This window comes from Athene cunicularia, assembly GCF_003259725.1.
Source record: "Athene cunicularia isolate RWA chromosome 8 unlocalized genomic scaffold, athCun1 chr8_part1, whole genome shotgun sequence".
Lineage (NCBI taxonomy): Eukaryota > Metazoa > Chordata > Aves > Strigiformes > Strigidae > Athene > Athene cunicularia.
Genome location: NW_020799109.1, coordinates 19,112,366 through 19,135,437, shown reverse-complemented (window position 1 = coordinate 19,135,437; position 23,072 = coordinate 19,112,366). Strand labels below are relative to the sequence as shown.

Genomic DNA, 23,072 nt, shown 5'->3' with positions numbered 1-23,072 from the left:
CTATGGCAGGTTTTCCTAAAGGTCACAGCAGAAGCTGACCCTGGAATGCAAAAAGCAGGTATAAATCCATGAATCAATATTTGACAAACTTTTCTTGGGACTGTTCTGTCTTCTGAACGCCAAATAAAGAGGAGCCTCAGAACTTTCAGTCTTTATATAGTGTTCTTGCCAAAATAAATTTGGTCAGCAAATATCTGGTTTTAGGGCCTGACATGATATCTGAGAAACAAGATGAAGTCAGCACTTCAGACTTTTATTTAGATTGGATGAGGTTCTTAACTATGTAAATAGAAGTGGAGTGTCGAGCCTCCAGATGTCAATGGTTTTAGTAGTTTTATAAAAAGTACTTTGCTGACCATTGGTTCATAAACTACGTACATGATTAACTTGTTCATCCTGCTGAGTAAGAGGAGCATTAACCTATGTGATGCTACTAGACACAGCCACAGTGCAGCAGTTGTAATTAAATCCATCTGGTGATGTGATATATACAGTTAGTAAAATCTGGAGCTCATTAAAATGTTAGTGCTACCTTATGTATAGAGGATAAAGTGTCTTTTCTGCCCCTTTTCATCCTTAACCTAGGAGACACTCGAGAAAATTGTTCTACTCTTGGCAAAATTTCTACTGAGAACAAACCAGCTGAACAAACCACACCAAAAACTGATGACATTTCTCAAATGCCAGTAGGCATAGCAGGAGATCAAAATGAAGGCAAAGGGTCCCGGCAGTATAAAGGTTTTCAGCTTGTACATCAGCAGATCAAAGCACTCCTCATCAAACGGTTCCACCATGCCTCCCGCAGCCACAAGGACTTCCTAGCCCAGGTATTGACTGACTTCTGCTGTTCTTGACTGTTTCCCACAACATTTACGATGCTGTCTTTCCCGGTGATGTCTCTATGCAAAGCAACAGAGGTGCTGCAAGTGGGTTACAGTATACCTAACTGTTCTAATTATGATTCCAACTCTTCTGCCTGTTACTCTGTTTCTTTCTGCCGGAGTCTATCACCCACACCAAGTTCATGATTCAATCACTACTAGCCCAGCATTTTATTTTTAACATAATACAGTTCTGTGACAACCAGAATCTTAACTGAAAACATTGGAACTTAAATTGTTGGTGTTCAGGAGCTAAACCAGATCTGATCTGTGTGCTCCTGTTTATGTTATGTACACACCTCCAGTAGTATGAGGTGTGTACAGTGTCACTCTACAACATATATCTAATAACCTTGTGTGATGCTTTTATCTTCCCTGCAGATTGTTCTCCCTGCTAGTTTTGTGTTGCTGTCTTTAATACTTACAGTCATTATTCCTCCATTTGGAGAATATCCTGCCTTATACTTATACCCTTGGATTTATGGACAACAGTTTACTTTCTTCAGGTAAGAGGAATGAATCACTGAGCAAAAGTACATCTGTCATATATACACCTTTTCCTCCCTAGCGTTTAGGATCATGGGGCCCTATCTTACTGGGCTTCTCATTCTATGTGGTATAAAAAAGGATTAACCGTGCTGGAATCAGCAGATTTAAAATAGCATGGAATTGAAGCAAATTGGAGAATACAACTGCTAGTATGTCTAACTAACAGTCCTTCAAATATCTTACTGTCTTTGGTACTCTCCTCTTCCTACATTAATTCATTACCTCAGTGCTTATGAAGTTACATGTCCTGCCTAGCAGGAGATCCAGGACAGCAAGGAATCTGACTCCTGATATGCCATTGAACTACTTCTGTAGTCATAATCTTAGAGAACAATGAGATTCAAGCCTATATGCTGACCTGCAGTAGATTTATTTATAATTGTACAGTATTTGAGCAAAGTTATGGAAACAAGATGAAAGCAGAGACTCTTAGGTTTTGTTAATGCTCCTGCTTAGCAGTTTCTCCCCAAACAGTATCCTTTGGCTGGGTCTGAATTTTTTTCCTTTCATTTTCCCTTGAAGCTTCAGTTCTGTTCTTTCCAGGTCACTGCACAATTCCTCTGTGCTCTCCTGAACACTTGCCCCACCTTCACTTTCACGTATTCCAAAGCTGAACTTGCACCAAGTCAAAACATGTGCAATGCAGAGGAAATTTATAAACACTGTTTAAGTCCTAGACTAGATTGCAACTAGCAGAAAGCAGCAAAACTGAAGGCAATAATTTTGAAGCATTTTTCTTTAGTTTCATACTGAAAATTCACATGAAACTTTTAATTTAATTTATACATGGTAGTGTGTGGAGCAGAGTCTGATATTCATACTTGTATAACACTTGGAACGGGCAATATTCTGTAGCCTAATGTTATTAGGTTGTTAGTTGCAGACGCTTCACTATTAGCAGCATTGTCTCTTTGGCCTCAGTGAGTGAAAATGCAGAACATGCTTTTCATCTTCTGATTACTGAGTGTGACAGGGCTGAGAGAGTAGAAATGTGAATTCAAGCCTTTTTGCAGAACATTGCTATAGGACTACGTCAGAAGTCATGCCTCAGTATTAGGATGAAAGGACCATTGCTTTAGCCTGTTAACTATCTTGGAAGGTTCTAGGGTTTTGCATAAATAAAGAAAATAATTGAATTATCAGCATTTGAAGGGGGGCGGTTGGTTCTGCCATATGGCTGTCCTTCACCTGTTGCTATATGTATATACTTCAAACCAGTATAATAGTTTGAAAAAAAATTTATAGAGAAAATCTTATCTTATTTCCTTAGCAATGAGCGTCCTGGCAGTGAGCAAATGGTCTCCCTCACTGATGCTTTCTTGAATAAACCAGGATTTGGAAATCGCTGCCTGAAGAATCAGCCTCTTTCGTAAGTTGCTGGCTAATCTCTCTTGAACAAGATTCTAGCAGAGTATTACTAGTGGAACTTGAGTAGTGCAGCAAGAATTAAGTGGCTTGACTTTTTACTAGAGCCAATGCTTCAGATATATTTTTGGCAATAATATCTAATACCAGGTCAAAAGTAAGAAATAAACAGCAAGACACAATGCTACTGGATTAAGAATGATTCACAGTGCTCATGTAGCCTTGTATTAAGAATGAAGCAACCTTGAAATTTATGTCAGTAGGTGTTGTGGTTTAACCCCAGCTGGCAACTAAGCACCACAGAGCTGCTTCCTGACTCCTCCCCCAGTGGGATAGTGAGAAAAGTGGAAGGGTAAAAGTGAGAAAACTCATGGGTTGAGATAAAGACAGTTAAATAGGTAAAGCAAAAGCTGCACACACAAGCAAAGCAAAATAAGGAATTAATTCACCACTTCCTGTCTACAGGCAGGTGTTCAGCCATCTCCAGGATAGCAGGGCTCCATTGTGCTTAGTGGTTACTTGGGAAGGCAAAAGCCATCACTCTGAATGTGTCCCCCCCACCCTTTCCTCCTTCTTTCATCAACTTTATATGCTGAGCATGATGTCATAGGCTATGGAATATCCTTTTGGTCAGTTGGGGTCAGCTGTCCCAACGGTGTCCCTTCCCAACTTCTTGTGCACACCCAGCCCACTCACAGGTGAGGTGAGAAGCAGAAAAGGCTTTGACACTGTGTAAGCCCTGCTCAACAATAACTAAAATATCCCTGTATTATCAACACTGTTTCCAGCACAAATCACAAACACTAGCTACTGTTGGAGAAAACTAACTCTATCCCAGCCAAAATCAGCACAGTAGGCCAGTGGGCTCAGACCCAGATTTTCACAGCTTCCCTGGCACTTTCCATATGTGAGTCCCCTCAGGTTCCTCCTGGTGTGTTCAGAATCAATAACTACATCCATTGCTCAGAGTGTGAAGTAGCAATAGGACAGTCTCTGTGATCTGAAGCTATTCTCACTCTGAAGTGAGGACAAAAGAGCTCTTACTTTGATGTTGTTGTCCTGTCCCCTTACCCTGCCTGTGAGTCCTGCTTTGGAGGCATTTGCCAATGGCATGCTACACTTGGCCATTTGTTCCTTTTCTCCTGCCTCTCTCCCTGTTGTAATATGCAGCATCTTGTTTCTTCTGGCTATCCTCTCCTCTCTCTTCCCCCTCCTCTCCTCTGCCTGGTACAGCATGAACAAAGAGGAAACTTTAAAAATATAGAGAAAAGATACTGCATAAGCAAGGAAAATGATAGTTTCTTCACAAAGATATGTGCAGATTTCATGAGTACTAATGGGTCAAACATGTTTCCCTTGTTCCTTCAGTGTCCTATCTGCAAACTGAAGACAGTAAACTTAGCAGAGATGTCAGGGAGATTATACTTATTCATGTTTACCAAGTACTCTAAAATGTTCTTATTATTCATAACTCATAGGATAAAGGCTGAGAGGAGAATGTTTACCGAGAGCATTGTGGTTTTTTGGATTTGTGAGCTGTCACGAACTGTATCTCTGCACAGCTTAAAGAGTCTGTTCCTCTACACAGGAACTACCCATGCAATAATATGCCAACTGCCTGGAAAACACCTGCTGTTCATCCTAACCTAAGCAGCATCCTGCTGAGCCAAAAGTGGAGCCCTGAGAATCCTTCACCTTCCTGCGAGTGCAGCACTCACAAGAAATTCATTATGCTGCCAGAATGCCCTGCAGGTGCAGGAGGCCTCCCACCACCACAGGTTGTGTACTTGTGCCATAAATCTTTGTAGAAAAGTTTCATGGCAAGTGCTGGAAAAGGGATTAGTGTGCCATGCCAATATATATGGAAGGAATTGAGTACATTTCTTGAAAGGAGCAAGAATTTCTGGAATTTGGAAGTCAACTTCAGAGGTATTGGAAAAGCTTGCACATTTAAATGAAATTAGATTACCCTTTTCAGACAAATTGCAAAGTTTCCATGTAGAAGGAAATCACAAAAATTTTAACAATTTATCAAATATTTAATTTTTTTTTTCTTTTTCCTCAAAGAACAATTATACTTAAAGGATTTCCTTTCGTAAAAGAACAGAAGGGAAGGGAGGGAGGGAGGAAGGAAGGAAGGAAGAAAGGAGGGAGGGAGTCAGTCATGATTTTGAAAACATGGAGCAGGATCATCTTGTTAAAAATGGGAAAATTAATATTGAGTCAACCCTAAATTATTTTTTTACATGTCTTTTGGTTCAATTTCCAGAAAGAAAGTTCTGAGCTAGCAAAACAAATGTTTGTATATATGTGAATGAGGATGAGTAATTTAATAAGCACTGATGCTGTATGGAGAAGAGATGAGAACTATATTCCTACCTGTTTCTATCCATGAATAATCTTAGTAGTACCCTTTATAAAATGTGCTTGCTCTTTTGAAAATCAAAGGAAAATTGTAATGTGTTACTGCTTACATTTTCTAAATGTTCTTCTAACAAGTTAAAGAAAACAGAACTGCAGACACTTTGAGAGTAACAGCTCACTGATTTAATGTCTCACCATACACACTGTTCATCTTTATATTCCTGTTTACCAGGCTTCACAGATTAGCCAAATGACTAAAATAATTCTAGTTTTAACACTAAGTCACAAGCTTAATCAATTTCTGAATCCAAATTGACATGATCTCTTAAAAATACTGATTCAGCCTTCTTTGGTTTCTCTATCACTATTCACAAAACAACAAAGCAAAGTTGTTTCAAATATCTGTAGTATTCCTGTCTATGAAGCCAAAAAAGCATTAATAGAGGTTATATTCTGAGCGTCCCACATTGTTTCTGATTTCCAAGTAATCCTTGTCCAACAGACAGCCAAAGTTCAATTTTTCTAATTGCATGCTGGTGTATTTGAGAGGGAAATTTAATCTAAGACTTCAGATCCAGGGTGCAAAATTAATTTATTTGTGGTGATTCTAGTCCTCCAAGGGAAATGTGTTTATTATGATAGTATACTGATAATTTTGCAGGATATGATAATTTTGTATAACTTGTCAGGAAGAAACAGTTCACATTTGAGTCTGCAGTGAAGCAACAGTACGTAAATAATTGTGAAGTACGTCTAAGCATAGACAGCTCATTTAATGAAGGCACTATGAGGATGCTACCACTCTTCCTGTGTATTGTCTAGAATCAGCTAGACATCTGTAATGCATCTTCTGTGTCATCCGGTACTGCCTCTCTGTGGACAAATGTAGGAACTTCCGGAAAGTTAATTAAATTTACTTTCTAGGTCATTACAAGGTCATTTCAGCTTGTTCTGCCTTCTGCAACTACCCAGGAACCTTTTAAAGCATATTCTACCTTGGGATAAACTCCGCAAGTTTGAGGTCTTGCGTTTCATGGTGACCCTGTATTTTCAGAAGACTCACAAAGAGGTCATGTGGCATCGTTTTAATTTAAAAAAAAAAAAAAGTAGTTTTCTTTCAAAGTATCTAATGTGATAGTGAAGGTGAAGTTTTCATATTAAATTTTACTTCAAATTGCTAAATCACAGGAAACTACCTTCACTGAGACCTCAATTTATTTGAAAAGGTTCCTTCTTTTTCCTTCTTTCACAGTGAAGAAAAAGCCTTGAGCAACCCTGGCCTTTGTTGCAAATAAGTCGGGCCAAATTCAGAGTGAAGTGCAACTGTTTTGTGACAGGCATTGCAAACTTCTGTGATTTCATGATTTCTTCTGAAATCTTAGTAAAGTATGTATATTTGGCTAGAAAGTGAATGACCCTCTCTCATTATAGTGATACTATGAACCTGAGCAATTCCTCTGAACCAAAGCTACTTTTGCTGTTTTTCTGACAAACACTTACTTAAGAGCTTTAGAGACTCTAAAGTTTACTGTGATTGATTGGGTTTTCTTTTCTTTCCAGAGAGTGCAGCACAGCACAGAAATTCTTCAAGATCTGACCCACAGAAATATATCAGATTTTCTGGTGAAAACATATCCCACTTTAATAAAAGGGAGGTAGGATTGATTCTCTCTTTGGTTTTCACATATGGTATTTTGTACCTGGCCATGAAATTCTCATTTAATAATAACATAGCACCTCATTTGCCACAGTATTGTGTAGACTTGAGCATCATGTCCATATTCCTGATGTAAGAATAGGAGATGCTCATCTTAAGGGAGTTAAATTCTTTTAATTATAAGTATTTGTATGGTCTGGTACTCCTTTATAGGCACGTTGATGGAATCCATGTCATTGAAATGCCATGTAAATGGTAACTGTGTCAGTGGTGAGAAGAAGGGTGCCTCTGCATAGCATGGTGAACTGCCTTGCAGAGATACTAGTTTATGTCCCCAAGGAACTGTAGCCACACCAGCATGACCATCTGCCTGAGTTAATTATGACTTGCTTCCGAGAAGTCCTAAAGAGCCAAAGGCCAATGTTTCATAGATCCATTTATCCTACTCTTAGGGCATCAGCTTGGCTGACTGTTGTGAATGGTAATTAGCTGTGCAATGGCCATGGCCTGTATTTCTGATTCAGGCCTGGCTACCTTTTCAATTCCCAGCAGACTTTTTGAAATTCCCATTATATTAGCTATGTGCTGCCTGCCTTTGACTGATTCATCTTAGCACATGTAATAATTACTTTAGATACGTCTTTTAAAATAAATTCATTATGGATTTAGGATAGAGCCAGTATGCATCACTTCAGAAATCTTGCTTATATTTGTATGAGCTAGAGATGAATCATGTCAGAAAACAAAACAAGAAAACCCACTGCAGGGAATACCAAAAGTCCTGACAACCCTACAACTCAAACTAATCAGCAACAATTAAAAATAAAGCAAAGAAAAGAAAAAGGAAAAAAAAAAAAAAAGCTGTCTAGGTGAAACTCTAGATCTGCAAAGAATAGGAATTCACTTTTAAGGCTGACAATACCGTTGAGTTTGGTTCAGTGCATTAAGAGACAGGATTCTCTTTGTCTGTTTCAGCTTGAAGAGCAAATACTGGGTCAATGAAAGAAGGTAAGAAACTAATTCACAGATTATAGTGGTAAATAAAGGAACAATGAATTTCTGTTTAACTGCTGAGCCTCACAGTGTTTCTCTGAATGGACAAAGGGAGTTGTAGCAGATAAAGTAGAACAAAGAGATGGCTTCAGTGGGAAATAGGTTGGGGGTCAGCAAGGGTTTTATAAAGACAAGGGGTTATATTTGTTTGGACAACCCCCACAAGGAGGAAGGCCAGAGGCACACAATGGAACTATCACAGTTTTATTATCTGTAAGAGTCAGACTAATGAGATCTGTGTGATGGGAAATCACAATAAAGTACTGTGCTATGTTTTGATAGTGCTCTGATGCAGCTCTTTCAAAGTACATCAGAAAAACGTGAACCCTCCAAAAAATGGACCTGTGCAAGATGAAACCTAGACATAGGCCTATCAAATACAGAAGTTACAACCACAGCTCCTCATCCCTGCTCTGAACAACTGCAATCTATTATAAAACAGATTCCACTAGTACTCTATGCTTATGCAGAGGCATCAGCTAACCCCAGCATGATGTCTACACTGCAGACACTAAGCTTAGAAAGATGACTGATTCGCCTGAAGAACATACTTACTTAGTTTTTCATCAGCAGTAGGAATTCACTTCAAAGGTAGCAGCTGGATGACTGGCTTCCTTCATGGAATATCTGCTAGTTCATGTGCAAACATTACTTTCTATGAGATTAGACTGTTTCATCTCATGCAATTGTATTTATCATTATGGAGGACTGGCTGGCACCAGCACTGATGAATACTTGCTCCTCTCCGGGCAACTGAAATTTTAACTGAGGTCCATGCTCTACTCGGTTCTCCATGTTGTCCAAACAGTTATATCTTTTTTACATATAACAGTTATAATCTTGATTAAAAGATTTTGCACTGTAGAAATAACTGTTTTCTACAAATCTTCTCTCTAAATAATAATTTTTTCAGGTTTCCAGCATGAAACCCTCAGAAACTGATAGAACTTCTGATATTTGTAAGCCCTATAAAGACCTAATAAACTTGTTATAAAAAGAGTGGAGATTGTTATACATGAATTACATGATGTATAGAAATCAAACTTACATTAAGTGGATTTCTAGTATTTCCATCAATGTACACAGTTTTGGGTCTGTGGTACAACTGACTAATGACACTTTTCTCTTTGTTAGATATGGAGGAATTTCTATAGGAGGAAGGCTCCCAGTCCTTCATATTTCTGGATATCAAGTTGTCAGTTTTTTAAGTGATCTTGGCCGAATGATGAATGTGACGGGAGTAAGCAAGATTTTTCTTTTTTGGTCCCCTTACTAAAGAATTGTTACAAGTCTGAAAACCTGCAGCACCGGATTTCACTGAGACAGCTGATCTTTAGCCTTTTCTTTTTCATTTTAGGGACAAACTTCACTGGCTGCTGCTAAAGAAATTTCTAATTTCCTTAAATACATGGAAACTGAAGATAATGTTAAGGTATTTACTGGAAGTATTTTGCTAACTCATTCTTTCTTGACATAGACTTCAAATTGTGAGAATATTGCTAGTGGCATTCTCAGATGCAAGAAGAGCTGAAATGCTCTCCTTATTGTAAGTAATATGGGATACAGCATTAATGCAAAGTTATTTCTAATGTGAGTTTTTTTAACCATGTTCTTAGTACTTCTTGCTGTCCTAAATACTTCTGAGTGGGACACATTCTACTGAGTTTTAAAATGTGCTTCGAAATATCCACAGTGGTTGTCTGACCCTTTTAAAAGCATAGTATGTGAGCTCCTCCTACTGGACTGTGTCTGGGAGATACGAGTTCCTGGTGCTGGATTTTTACCTGCTGCCAATGCCCACTAAAGTAGATAAAAGGTAGCCAAGTTTTCTGGTGAGCTCAGATTTATTAGTGAAGCCTTCATAAATGAATCTCTGCTTTCTTACCCTTTTAGGTGTGGTTTAACAATAAAGGCTGGCATGCTATGGTTAGTTTCCTTAATGTAGCAAATAATGCAATCCTTAGAGCTAACCTGCGGCCTGGCCAAGCCCCTGAGGAATATGGAATCACTGCTATAAACCACCCTCTGAACCTCACTAAGGAGCAACTCTCTGAAGTCACTGTGTAAGTCAGCCTGTGCTCTGCTGCTGGCCCCTCCCTCTCCTGGTGGCTTACCACATCCACTGTACTCACAGTCTGAGGAGAAATAGTTCATTTGACATGAGAGACATGGTGACCTTTCCCTGAAGTTTTATTCTAATCAAGATTTAGATATGCAATCTCTTCTGTCTCATTATGTTCCTATAAGATTTAATTCCCATCCAATGTAGGAGCTATGACCATTGGTTATACACAATTACATGTTTCTGTTGATTCTCAAGCACAGAGATTCTGAAGCCTTTGTTTATGCTCCAAAGCCAATAGATCTACTTGTGAAATAACACAGAAATCATAATAAAAAATTGAATCAGAAACTGTCCTTAACTGACTGCAGGTAGACCGTAGTTGACAAGCTCTTTCTTGGTGCTAACGACAGCACACAGGTAGATTTTCAATGGCAGGTAGTAGGGTTGGTGTATTCCAGAATCTAAAAGCCATAATTTCCTGAAAAGACACCCCTAGGAAGACAGGACTTCCCACTCATGTTTCCTATTAGAAGTTCAGAATTCAGGGAGACTGAAAACTTCTGCCTTAGCACATAGGCAAGATCTGCGCTTCATCTCACTGTCTGGAACTTGCCTCTTTGAGTCCCTCTTTTCACAGCTCCTAGAACACTTCAACTATTGTGCCTTAATGTCTAGTTTGAGACACACCATACAGGAAAGGCTGTTAAACTGAGTTGAACTGTTCTAGAGAATGAATACAAGTAAAAAATCAGGGAATGGTGCCACCATCATCCATATTTGTTAGCTACAGTCCCCAACACAACTTGGGAAAATACACTAGCACATTTTGAAATTGGAAACCTCTTTTACTTACAAAATAACCTTGCTAATTCTAGATCTTAAAATTCCCTCCAGATTCCCCAAATGCTAATGTAGTGTTCTGTTGTGTCCATTCCCTTGCTCACAAGTCCCTTCTTGTGCTCTGTTTTAGGCTGAGAACTTCAGTGGATGCTGTTGTTGCCATCTGTGTGATTTTTGCCATGTCCTTTATACCAGCCAGTTTTGTTTTATTCCTGATTCAAGAACGTGTAACAAAAGCCAAGCACCTACAGTTTGTCAGTGGTGTGAGCCCTACGATCTACTGGCTAACTAACTTCACATGGGACATAGTGAGTAACTGCTGGTCTGACTTCACAGCCTGCAATTATTCCTGGGTTTGCATGAACTGGGAACTAATTGGTGACTCAAGTGAAGGTGATTCTGGGCATTGCAAAGCATTTATTTATTTCAATGTTTCTCAGAGAGCTTGCTAAGGATCTGATCTTCTAACTAATTGCAGATGTAGAAATTATGTCAGGTGCACAACACATTATTCAACTAATGAAGCAGAAATGGTTGTAATCTTAGAGTTTCCAGACCTTACAACTGAATGTAAAATAAAGTAAAGTACAACTTCCCATAGCAGGGGAAAGCCCAGTTGCCTGATACTAGTCACTTCTGCCCTCCAGAAGAACCATAACATGTTTCAAGATATTCAGGAAGTCTAAGTGGGGGAGATTCACAGGCTGCTGGAACAGTAGCTGAAGGCCAGACAAAATACTCTAAGGTGTCTAAAATGACATAGATATATTTGTTTAGGTCACTGAATCATGTTCACTGTGTTGTTCCAAAAGGATTTAGACCATAGGCCCAGGCTTGCTTACACAGGGCTCAGCTACCCTCCCATTATTCCTCTGGCCACTTTGTCACAAAAGAACACTTTCTTTGCTTGGTTGAAGCACAGCAAGGGGCTTGTATTCTAGTCATGCCTTCTCATTAAAGAGAGTGGCCAAGGGCTTATGCAAGAAGAAAAGCATGAACACAGAATTGAAAATAAATAATTAAAAATTCAAAAAAACAGATCACCTTGGGCTTTGGAAGATGCTATTTCAGAAGAAGGTAAAGCAAAGCATTGATTTAGTAAATGAAGGAAAAGAAGCATATCTGAGTTCCTGTCCCCTGCTCATCACAGCAGCCTCCCAGCAGTATCCTTGACAAGAATTCTGCTTGGCTGTGGCCCTTGACAGCATGATGCAAAGTTAATTGGTCTTAGCAGTTCTGTGAAATGCCACCTTCCATTCTGCCTGGGGGAGCAGTGTGCATTGCAGTAGACTAGCACTACTAATGCTGAACAGAAAAATTGAGAAGCACAGTGGCCGAGCATGCTCACTTTAGCCTTCTCCCTGGAATGTGGCTCAAGTAACTGTTTTCCTCCTACACAGCCTTTGCATCACCAGAAACTGCACTTCTCTTTCATACCCATAGCCTCTTTCTGTGGGCAGCCTGCCAGCAGGACCATGAAATAATTGGCTCCCAAACCACAATCTAAGAAACAACAATATATGTTGTATTTTGGATGAACAATCTGATAAAAGATGTCTCAGAAAAATGTCAAGTGCTGCCAGGGATCCATTGATCCAAAAGCTTGAGTATGACTAGTCTAGCTCATAAATTCTGGTGTTCCTCAATACAAAATCCTTTTGGAATAATGTGTAGGATCTGTATATGTTTGCAGACCTTCTCAGGTCTTACACACTGATCTTTACCCTGTGATGTGGTAGGTGAATTATGCACTGAGTGCTGGAATGGTTGTGGTTATATTCGCTGGATTCGACAAGAAAGCATACACTTCTCCGACTAATCTCCCAGTGCTTGTTGCCTTGCTGCTTCTGTATGGGTGAGTGTTCAAGGTATTCCTGTATATGGAGCCCTGTATTTCACATTTCATGTTATTGAGCTGAAATCCAGCTTTAAAGAATAAAACTGAGTAGGTACAATACAGGTTAGAACTGTATTCTGTCCCTGCTTCAGGGTATTCGCCTGGCCACATGCTGTAAAGGAGATTTTTAAGTCACTGCCTTACACTTTTAAGCATGAAATGTGATCCTTACATGAAAATATATTTGTTCAGTTTGCTGCTTTCTGATATGTATGTTGTGTAGGAATTTAATAATTGTTCGTTTGCCTCATTGACAGACAATACTAAAATATCTTTTAGCATTTAACCCAAGGGCAGAGAGTACTGAGTCTTCAACACCTTTTTTTAACTTCACATGAACATTTGTGTTGGCAAAATAGCATTATAAAGGCTGACTGACGTTCACCTTCTTTCATTTAATTAGTAATCGTACATTTTTATCTATAAAATCATATTCCTGATAGCCCTGCAACTGATGTAGTCCAGGCAAAATGATCGACCAGATCTATTTCTAGAGTTAGAGAGAGAAATTGAGCTATTCACATCCTCCTATGTATATCACAAATTAAGCCTAAGAGGGATCAGTTCTTTTCTGGCAGATTACCTTTAATCTTCTGAAGTTTTTTGTGTTCTTTGAATGAAAATCCTAAGAAAATGCAAAGTACTATCATCATTTAATCTCTGTAAAGTACCCAATGTTAAAAAATGCTACCAGAATGTTAATTTGTTTTAATTTTTCATTATATCTTTTTAAAGTTCAATAGTGGTATCTTTAATAAGTTGTCTGTGGCTCTGTGTAATTTTAAAAAATACTGTAATTCATGACTCTGTGGATGGACATTTAAAATGTGTTTGCATATTTTAAAGCATCTACCAAGATAAAATTTTCAGAAAAAAATCATCACACGGCAGACACTTCAATAATAATTTAATAATTTACTACTCAAAATAAGAAGCAGAAAGGAAGGTAAATTCATAGAATCATATATTAGTCCTTGTGTTCAGCTGCAGTCACAATGGGATGATTCTGACTATGTGTGTATTGTCTTGTTAAGCAATTCAGGTTGTTGTTTCTGAATTCTTCCTAGTCAGGCCGATTGTTGCTAAGCATCATAAATTTATTCCAGAGGAATACTCCTCCTGTGCTGCTGAATGTGCATTTGCAGTCTCCCAGAAATCATGGCACAGGAAGTTTCAAATCGGGAGTAAAGAATCAATGGTAGAGGAGTTAAAAAAGAATATAAAAATTTACAGAGTTTATCATTTCTTTGGACAATTCCAAAGGCTGAGGAGTATCTAGCAAAGCAGTACATACTTTTTGATTTATCTGACATTTATTTGTCTCTCCCTCCTGGTGCACAATCCAATGACATGTACAAGGATACCTAGTGTGGTAATAACCTTGCTAGCATTAAGTTTTCTCAGTTTTAGCAGTTTCTATTACTCTGCATTTTAACAGCAAAAAAAGACTAAGCAGAAAGATCTTTTTATCTAGTAAGCAGAGATATGCATCTCTGGTTGGTTACACCATTTCATTATGCTTGGGATGAGAAGAAAGCTCAGTTTTGTGTTTTCATTAGGCTAACTGATATGAGAATACTGAAAAGCTGTTATCATAGTTTTTCTATCTTCTGCATGCAGATGGGCAGTAATTCCCATGATGTACCCTGCTGCCTCTTTCTTCAGTGTCCCTAGCACTGCTTATGTTGCACTGTCTTGTATTAACCTCTTTGTGGGGATCAACAGCAGTGCCATTACATTCATCCTGGACTTATTTGAAAATAACCCAGTAAGTAACGTTTTTATTGACATCTGGTTTTAAAGAGCTGTGCAAAGGGTGTCCACACATAACTAACAGTAATTGTATTTCTCTACCTTGCTGTTTTTTCTGGCAGTAAGTGATGGGGAACTTGGTGAGTAACTGCAGGGACAAGTGAACACAATAACACAGACAAATGTCTCAGGGCAATTGATATCTTGGACTACACACACAAGGAATGATACTGAGTGTTTCTTATCCCTGTGAGCAAACTTCTGTACACTTTCACAGTTGGGGAGGAGGAGACACGGCATTTTGTGCTTGCTTTTGCAGCTTGGGCTGTACAGGAAGATGTAGATGGTAGAAAATCATGGAGTCACCACTAAGTAAGGAAACTTGCTCCTGCTAGTTGTTGTGTTAGAGGAGATGTTCTGCTCATAAGTAGCATTTTGAGAATTGCTCAAAAATGGTTTGACACCATCTGGAAGGTGACAGAAAGTACAAGAATAGACAGAATACAGTGAGTACCAAAATTAGTTCTTAGAGAGGCTGAGATCAGTTTATAAAACACTGTTGGCACTACTACTGTCACTTCTACAGTTGCTGACACTGGCCACTGGCACCCTTTCTACATCTGACAGCAATCCAGTTAGCTATCATTACTGATAGTGCATTTTCAAGGCTGATCAAGCATTGTTGTTTGCCAGGAAGGACAAACAGATCTTCATGAAGTTCATGGTTTCAAGGGCCAACTTTACATTATTTTTCTCCCTGGTGTTCCTGCATGCTCAGCCATGCTTTTTGATAACACGGGTTTCAATCTAATGCCATTCAGTCTGTGGGGACATCAGGCCAGTATTGTTACCTTTGAGAATATGTCTCTGTTGTAGACACTGTGTCTCCAGATGGAAAATTGCACTTCTCTGGATTCAGTGTTGGTGCAGCTAGACTGCTACTGGCACTTAACGCTGTTTGGATATCTCCACATTGTACTGATATCTACTGTGTAGTTATGCCCAGACACTGACACTTTTCAATATTGTGGCAGTCCTGATTATGGAAGTATTCCAGCTATAAACAAAGATGTTATGACAGTAAAATACCACTCTTCCTTGTTGCTCACGTTGCTGTTTATGATAGCTGACACTGGAATTACATGTTACCTCTGCTACATAGAGAAATATTTCATTACAAAGATTAATTTCTTTCCTCATTGACAGTTTTTCACAAGCATCTTGTCTGGTGCAGTGTATGCCAGCATTCTGCTGTGCTGCCTTTCAGGTTGGAGATGCTTTGGGTGTAACTTGATAAATAACGTTTTCTCTGTTGTAAGAACACAGAACATACGGTTTCTCTAACTTGACAAAGAACTTTTCACTCATGTTGCTATGTTTTCTTAAAGACGTCTGGTTTCAACTGTTTATTACGTTGTTTCTGTTTCTTATAGTCTTTGCTGAAGTTTAATAAAACATTGAAAAATGTGCTAATTGTCTTACCACATTTTTGCCTGGGCCGTGGACTCATTGACTTGGCCATGAACCAAGCTGTGACTGAAGTATATGCCAGGTTTGGTAAGTAAAGCAAATAACCAGCAAGTTATACCAGGTCACATGTCCTGACCTTGGATGAGATGGTTGAAGTGTTATCTTGGAAAATAAGTGTCCGTTTCTGAAATTCTCCCCTTTCACTTCATCAGATGGATAAGGAGTATAAAAATTCAACCTCTCTGAAGGAATCACAGCTTGTGATACAGCTGCCAGAACTCTGTGGTCCAACCAGTAATCTGTATTGGAAATGAACCTTTTTGTTCAGTGCTGGACTCTGGTGTCATTTTATCATTTGTTCTGAAGTCCTTAGATCACTACAGGAGGATATAATGTTTCATTTCATTTGAATACTTCAGCAGCCTTCATGTTAATGCTTAAAGTAGCTGCTGTTCTTCAAATGCAGCCTCTTCAGATAAGGTTATCTTTGATATCAGACTTATTCTTAAAAGAATAGTCATATAGCAGAACACATCTGGTTTTATTCAGAAAATGTCTTTCACATAATCCATGCAATTTCCATGTTATGATATCCCAATTAGTGAATATTCAGAGAGCCAATACTCATTTTTACTCCCATGCAGCAGCTGAACTTGGCGTATATTTTCATAAGAACCTTTACAAGACACTGGAAAATGAAGACATTGCCTGATCGTGTTCTAATAAAGTACAGATTTTCATCATAAACCATTATGGTTATGCTCTTTTTTTCTGAGGAGCAGTGGGTTGGTTTTTTTTTTCAGCAGTATTTTGCTTTGATTTTTGGTGCTCTTTCTCCAAAGGTGAGGAGCATGTTTCCAATCCTTTCCAGTGGGACTTTGTTGGAAAGAACCTGGTTGCCATGGCTGTTCAAGGGGTTGCATTCTTCATTCTGAATCTCCTTATGCAGCACCATTTGTTCTCCACAAGATGGTATGTCTGAAAGCTTGTATTAATGTTCCCTTATTAACAGGGTGAGTGGTTTTGTTATTCTCTGTGTCCCTCTTTTTTCTATCTTTTTCTCTGAATTTGTCAGCTTTTTTCTTCTATTCACTTACCTGATTTCATCTTAATTTGTTGATATCCTGGATCAATAAAGCATTTACAAATGTGCATTATCTTAACAGGATTTAAGAATGTATTATTAAAGAAATGAGTTTTCTTTCAATTAAGACTTTAATGTAATCTTTTTAGCTTAAGACACTGTAATAGTGAGATTGTAAAATTACTTTGAAAGTTTGTAGTGTCATAAATACTGGCATGAAGTACTAGCCTGACATCCCAGGACAGGAATTATAGTCCACGGCACAGTACAGTTACAGCCTGGACGATGTGCAAGCTGCTTTACAAATGTGCCTCTATCTCAATGAAAGCAGTTACCTTCCAGGTTCGAGTGGATCATTCACTCCTGTTCGAGTGCTAACAAGAGTACTAATTGGTACAACATTAAAAATACTGTCTTACGGGGAGGTCTACTCAAAAGATCTGTAAAAGGACTATCACTAGCTACTGAAGAGCAGCCAGATAGTGAAAACTGTGGCTGAGGGACAGATTATGTCCTATCAGTGGCTGATCAAGGCGTGGTCTTTTGAGCAAGCCACTTTTTAGTATTTAGAGATTAACTTTCAAAGGTCAGGGATTCTCCCAACGACAGGAATGCTCCAGCCAATGTCACATTGTGAAGTTTCAATCCCACTGCTTCCACCAGTCACATTTTTGGCAATTGATTAGCCACTGTTTCACACTTTCTAACTGCACACAAGGCAACTCATTGTTTCTGCTATCAATCTCTTGGGTTTTTCCAGGTTTGCTGAGACTGCCATGTCACCTATTATTGGTGAAGATGAAGACGTTGCAGAAGAAAGAAGAAGAATTATGAATGGAGGAAACAAAACAGATATTTTAGAATTGCAAGAACTGACCAAGGTAATATTTTGAGAAGAATCAAACAAATGAGTCTAATGTAAATTTATTCTTTCAGAATGTATTTCAGCTGTGGATTCAAATGGTATTGTTTTCAAAATCAACATCATGCCTTAGAAAATAACAAACATTTTAGAAGTCAAGGCAATTTCCTTTGATTAGAAATCAAACCACAGGGAAGTCCATCAAGGACAGTGCAACCCTCCCTGTTTAAGGTTTTTTTTTTTACCTTACATCCATAATCTGACATGACTGTTACCTATTGAGTGTTTGTTGCTTCTACTAGTCTTTCACAATGCTGTTTTTTCCATAGGTGAGTTTCAATCTCAACCATTTGGTTGCTTTCACATTGAGAGCTACGTTTATTGCTAATTTTTCTTATTTCCAGACGTTGAAGGCATCTGAGTTATGCTATCAGAATGCATGCAAGCTTGAGCTGCAGAAATACAAAGATTACACACATTGCTGGGATCTCATGAATAGAGAACTAGAGTATCATTCTTCAGACTATCTTGCTGTATTGTTCCACTTTGGTTTGATATGTCAGAGATACTTTGTCCCAGCAAAGCATCAGGTCTGTCTCCTAGTGCTAAAGATATGAAGTAAAAGACTGCATGCAGAAAAAGTGGTATTTTTAGGGGTCATTACAAATTTATTTAATGTAAATAAATGTCTGACTTTGTAGAATGCTTAGTCTTTTTTAATTCACTCCTGTCTTGATTCTAAAGTTGCATCATTCCAATAGCATTGAACTAAAAAATACAGATTTTCTTTGCTGTACATGTCTTGAAATAGGATTTATCTTTTTTTCTTTTTTCTGTCAATTTAGATTTATGCACGTGGACAGAAGCCTGCAGTGGACAGACTCTGTGTTGGCATCCGTCCTGGAGAGGTAGGTTGTTCAATAATACTAGATTACATTCCATGGATCAGTTCAGATTTCATGCACCTGTCGATTTGCAACTTGGAAATACTAAAGAATGTGATAAATTTTGTAATTTAGTGCTTTGGTCTTTTGGGAGTGAATGGTGCTGGCAAAACAACAACATTCAAAATGCTGACTGGAGATACTGATGTGACATCTGGAGATGCTGTAGTGGCTGGCAATAGGTAAGTACCTTAAAAAAACCCACCCTGTGACAGTCCATTTACTGGGGTAGAACTGTCCAGATCATAGCCTCAATGAACCAGCAGCTCTTTTCCAGTTTTATGGCACTGAGAGAGACCACAGCTAACACCTTATACTTTTAACACTCTGTTGTAAAATCTATGGGCAAGTTACAGTAATGCTAACAGTGAGACAAGGCAAATGGACCTAATGGCAAGAGCTCACACACATAAGATAGCCAGTCCAACAGCGTACTTTGATCTGAGCTTTGGGACTTTTCTCTGGCTTTTCTGGCATCTCATCTTTTTTTACACAGTGCTGGCATGTTGTAAGTTAATACAGCATGATGTGGTATTCGCTTAGTTTAGTTTAGTTCTAGGTTGTGTGTCTTGGTTTGTTAGGTGTAGTTGGGATTTGATTCTTTGTCCATTGATGTGACTTGAACAATAGCTGTTTTGTTGCCAGGGTATGGGCAAGGGTCAGCCTGCTCTAGGTGGCCTTGCTTGAGCAGGGTGGGTGGACAAGATGACCTCCAGAGGCCCCTTCCAACCTCAACCATTCTGGGATTCTGTACTTCTACTACCAACAAAGTGTTAGCCTTATGTCTTGCCTGTCTCCATGACCACTCTGAAGTTAAATTGACTGATTTTATTCTTCTAGAAATAAACACCATTTGCAAAAAGTAAGATCTGAGTGGCTGTTAAAACAACTCCTTGTTAAGATAGCCTATCCTTAAACAGAAAAATGGATGGGGGGAAATGGTCTTACACTCTTAACCAGGACTGAGCTGACTTAGATGAAAATATATTCTTTGCTATCCTGTACAAACAGGTATTTTAGTAGGATGTTGTATCAGGAAGAATTCATTCTCTTATAAGAGCTGTTGCCCCAGAAAAGAAAGATTTTATTCAAACTGTCTGTCTCTGTCTTGAAGCTGGTATTACAAAACCAAGATTTCTTTTCTTTGTTTCTCCAGTATATTGACTCACATTTCTAATGCCCATCAAAACATGGGATACTGCCCTCAGTTTGATGCTATTGATGACCTGCTCACAGGACGAGAACATCTCTACTTATATGCACGCCTGCGAGGGATTCCAGCAGATGAAATCAAGAGGGTAAACCATTCTTGCTCTTGACTATACATAGTTACAGTGAATATTTGTGATGATTAGCTGGGTTCATAACATGCCAAAGGCCAGAATTTCCAAAATAGCCTTGCCATTCTGTGTGTTGAAGTCCTGGGAGTGGTTCCTGTCATTTGGACAGTTAATTACAAGACTGTACTATCGAATGCAGACTCTTAGGCATTAACGGTACTTGCAAAACTGTGCCACCAACTGTGAAAGGCTAAAGATGCAATTGCTGTGACTCAGAACTGCACTGGTTGCTGTTTTGTTCTTGTCTTTGAAGTTGTTTATAAGAATGAACACATGAAGAAGATTCCACAGTAAAAGAATTTAAATTCTTGCGCAGGTAGTTTATGGCTTTCCCTCAAGTAGTTGGAATTCCCCTCATCATCATACTTTTTTTTGGACTCTCCTGCTCCAGTTCTAAAATGAATGTGCTAAAACCCAGGGGATTGCTATGCCTCTGCCAGAAGAGGGGTGTATCAGAAATCCTGTCTGCTACATGAAAAGGATGGTCTTTCTCATAGGTTGCTGAATGGGGCATCCAGAAGCTGGGACTTCCTATGTATGCAGACCACCTGGCCGGTACCTACAGCGGTGGCAACAAGCGCAAGCTCTCCACTGCCATTGCACTGATAGGCTGCCCACAACTCGTCTTGCTAGTAAGTGTCATGGTAACATAGCTGTGATAGTTCAGTAGAACATCTCCTAAAACTACATGCTGAAGAGATACAAGGACGTTTCAGACAGTCCTTGCAAGCTCCTTTCTGCCCTCAAGTTATATCTACTTCAGTGTAATTTTGATTGCTTTGCTTTTAGGGATAGACTGGCATGCATACCTATGTTTCCAGTGGTCCCCAAGTGATTATGAAAGAAGGAATGGTTTGAGATAAAAATCTATAATGCAGACAAATCTGAATTTAAATCCATGTTTGGTTTCAGTCTGCCTTTTCTTGTCCACTCATGTAAAAGATGATCTTACAACATATACCTTGCTGCTTTATCCAGCAGAACAGAGGAAGATAGCTACTATTTCACAGCTTTTAATATCTTTGGAATAAAATGTACAAATCTAGACTAAACTACACAAATGCTGAAATGTCGTTCTTATCAAATAACATAAATTATCAGATAATTATGTATTTCAAGGGAAATTCTAAATTAAATTACTACAGAAATTCTGTATTTAGATTATACTGTACCACCTTAATTTGTAGGCTAAAAAGTAACATTTTAATGACATTTTAATAGCATGGTTCCTTGTACCGTTTAATACACCTTTGCATGTATTCTGCCTGTATGTAGTAAACAGCCAGATAAAATGTTTTATCATTTCTCAAGACAAAATGTTGAACAAAATTTTTTTTTCTTTCAAGATTTTTAAATTTTTTTTGTTAGTAACTGGGTTAACTAATCTATGCAGGACCAGATCCTTAGCTGGTGTAAATCAAGGTCACTTCACTTACTTCTTGGCTTGAGAAATGTGTCCTATCTGTTTATGTAAATAAGGTTACTTGGGGAGACCTCACTCTCCTCTTACAAGTTATCACCCCAGAAAAGGAAGATTTTATTCAAAGTGTCCATCTCTTTCTTAAAACTAGTATTATAGATGTAAAATTCTTTTATTTATTTCTCCAGTACATCTGGACATCTTGACCTACATCTCTAGCCTGGAAGCCATACTTGATGCAATTTGATGTAACTGTTACTGCATGAGCCTCTTCCCATTTATTTCTATTTTGGGTCCTAAAGATTTTTATAATGGGATATCACAAATGCTTACATTTTTTATATTAAAGGCCCTAAACTGGGGACTGCCTTTGTTGTAATGGTCACTGCATTCCCTTCCCTGTAGCTGTGCCCTACACAAGCAGCATTATAGTCTTACCTGCAGTTTCTTGTACTTGTTTCCTTACTGCTTTATGCCAGGAAGTACATAAGTACCCATTCACTCCTATGCTTCTCAAGGTGCATACAGTTTCTCAACATACAGATTTCAGTACGGAAGCAGCTATATGCTAAGGCCCAAACAAAAAATTACTTTATTCTGAATAGATTTTCTTATCTCCTCCTCTGACTGTGATTGTCTTAACATTTCCCTTACAGGATGAACCAACTACAGGAATGGACCCTCAGTCCCGGCGCCTCCTGTGGGACTCTATTGTCGGTGTGCTCAGAGACAGGCGAGCTGTGGTTCTAACCTCACACAGGTAAAAAGAGTTAGAATTCAGAATCCCAGAGTAGCTGATGTTGCATCTGCTGTCTTCTATCACTAAAATCTGTTCTCTGTTTTGAAAGTATGGAAGAATGTGAAGCCCTCTGTACTCGTTTAGCCATCATGGTAAAAGGTACCTTTAAATGCCTGGGCACAATTCAGCAGCTAAAAGACAAGTAAGTAGAATATTTTTATGGTGTGTTTTAGTGAGGAAACTTAGCGTATGTTACATGTACCATTCTTAATCCAGCAATCCAAACTGAAGATCTGTTTTTTAAACAGACCCATTTCTGGGTGCAACTCTGTCATATCCTAGACAGTACGAGCAGATTTCATTTCCATTCATGCTACACACCACTTCTGCAGGGCAAATACAGGGCTTCCTACAAAGCTAGATCTAATGCATTATCTTTCAGATACTGTTAATGTTTTCATAGCTGCATAAAATTAATTTTCTTCCTGAATAATGAAATGATCTCTTTATCCAATTCCCAAATCCACATGTGCTTCCCAGGTTTGGAGATGGCTACATTGTCACACTGAAAATCAAATCTCCGAAGTCTGGGCTGCCTCCAGATCCTACTCCTGCTGAGCAATTCATACACATGAACTTCCCAGGAAGTTTACAGAGAGAAAAACACTACAACATGCTGCAGTATCAGATTTGCTCTTCCTCTCTGGCTAAGATTTTTCAGTTAATAATCTCCAATAAGGAAAATCTGCATATTGAAGAGTATTCTGTGTCTCAGACAACTTTAGATCAG

The 23,072-nt window shown here is 38.7% G+C and overlaps 1 protein-coding gene across 1 annotated transcript in view; it reads left to right on the top strand.

Annotated features, from left to right (window-relative positions):
- ABCA4 (ATP binding cassette subfamily A member 4) overlaps positions 1 to 23,072 on the top strand; it is an 86,931-nt gene that overhangs the window by 61,748 nt on the left and 2,111 nt on the right. The window contains exons 28-50 of the mRNA XM_026854464.1: positions 10 to 58; positions 586 to 827; positions 1,263 to 1,387; positions 2,701 to 2,799; positions 4,384 to 4,573; positions 6,720 to 6,814; positions 7,792 to 7,824; positions 9,004 to 9,109; positions 9,227 to 9,301; positions 9,763 to 9,932; positions 10,905 to 11,082; positions 12,514 to 12,629; positions 14,292 to 14,439; positions 15,857 to 15,980; positions 16,736 to 16,865; positions 17,738 to 17,858; positions 18,685 to 18,747; positions 18,859 to 18,965; positions 19,940 to 20,081; positions 20,621 to 20,755; positions 22,200 to 22,303; positions 22,392 to 22,484; positions 22,823 to 23,072. Of these exons, the coding sequence (XP_026710265.1) occupies positions 10 to 58; positions 586 to 827; positions 1,263 to 1,387; positions 2,701 to 2,799; positions 4,384 to 4,573; positions 6,720 to 6,814; positions 7,792 to 7,824; positions 9,004 to 9,109; positions 9,227 to 9,301; positions 9,763 to 9,932; positions 10,905 to 11,082; positions 12,514 to 12,629; positions 14,292 to 14,439; positions 15,857 to 15,980; positions 16,736 to 16,865; positions 17,738 to 17,858; positions 18,685 to 18,747; positions 18,859 to 18,965; positions 19,940 to 20,081; positions 20,621 to 20,755; positions 22,200 to 22,303; positions 22,392 to 22,484; positions 22,823 to 23,072 (2,895 nt within the window). The remainder of the gene's footprint in view (positions 1 to 9; positions 59 to 585; positions 828 to 1,262; positions 1,388 to 2,700; positions 2,800 to 4,383; positions 4,574 to 6,719; positions 6,815 to 7,791; positions 7,825 to 9,003; positions 9,110 to 9,226; positions 9,302 to 9,762; positions 9,933 to 10,904; positions 11,083 to 12,513; positions 12,630 to 14,291; positions 14,440 to 15,856; positions 15,981 to 16,735; positions 16,866 to 17,737; positions 17,859 to 18,684; positions 18,748 to 18,858; positions 18,966 to 19,939; positions 20,082 to 20,620; positions 20,756 to 22,199; positions 22,304 to 22,391; positions 22,485 to 22,822) is intronic.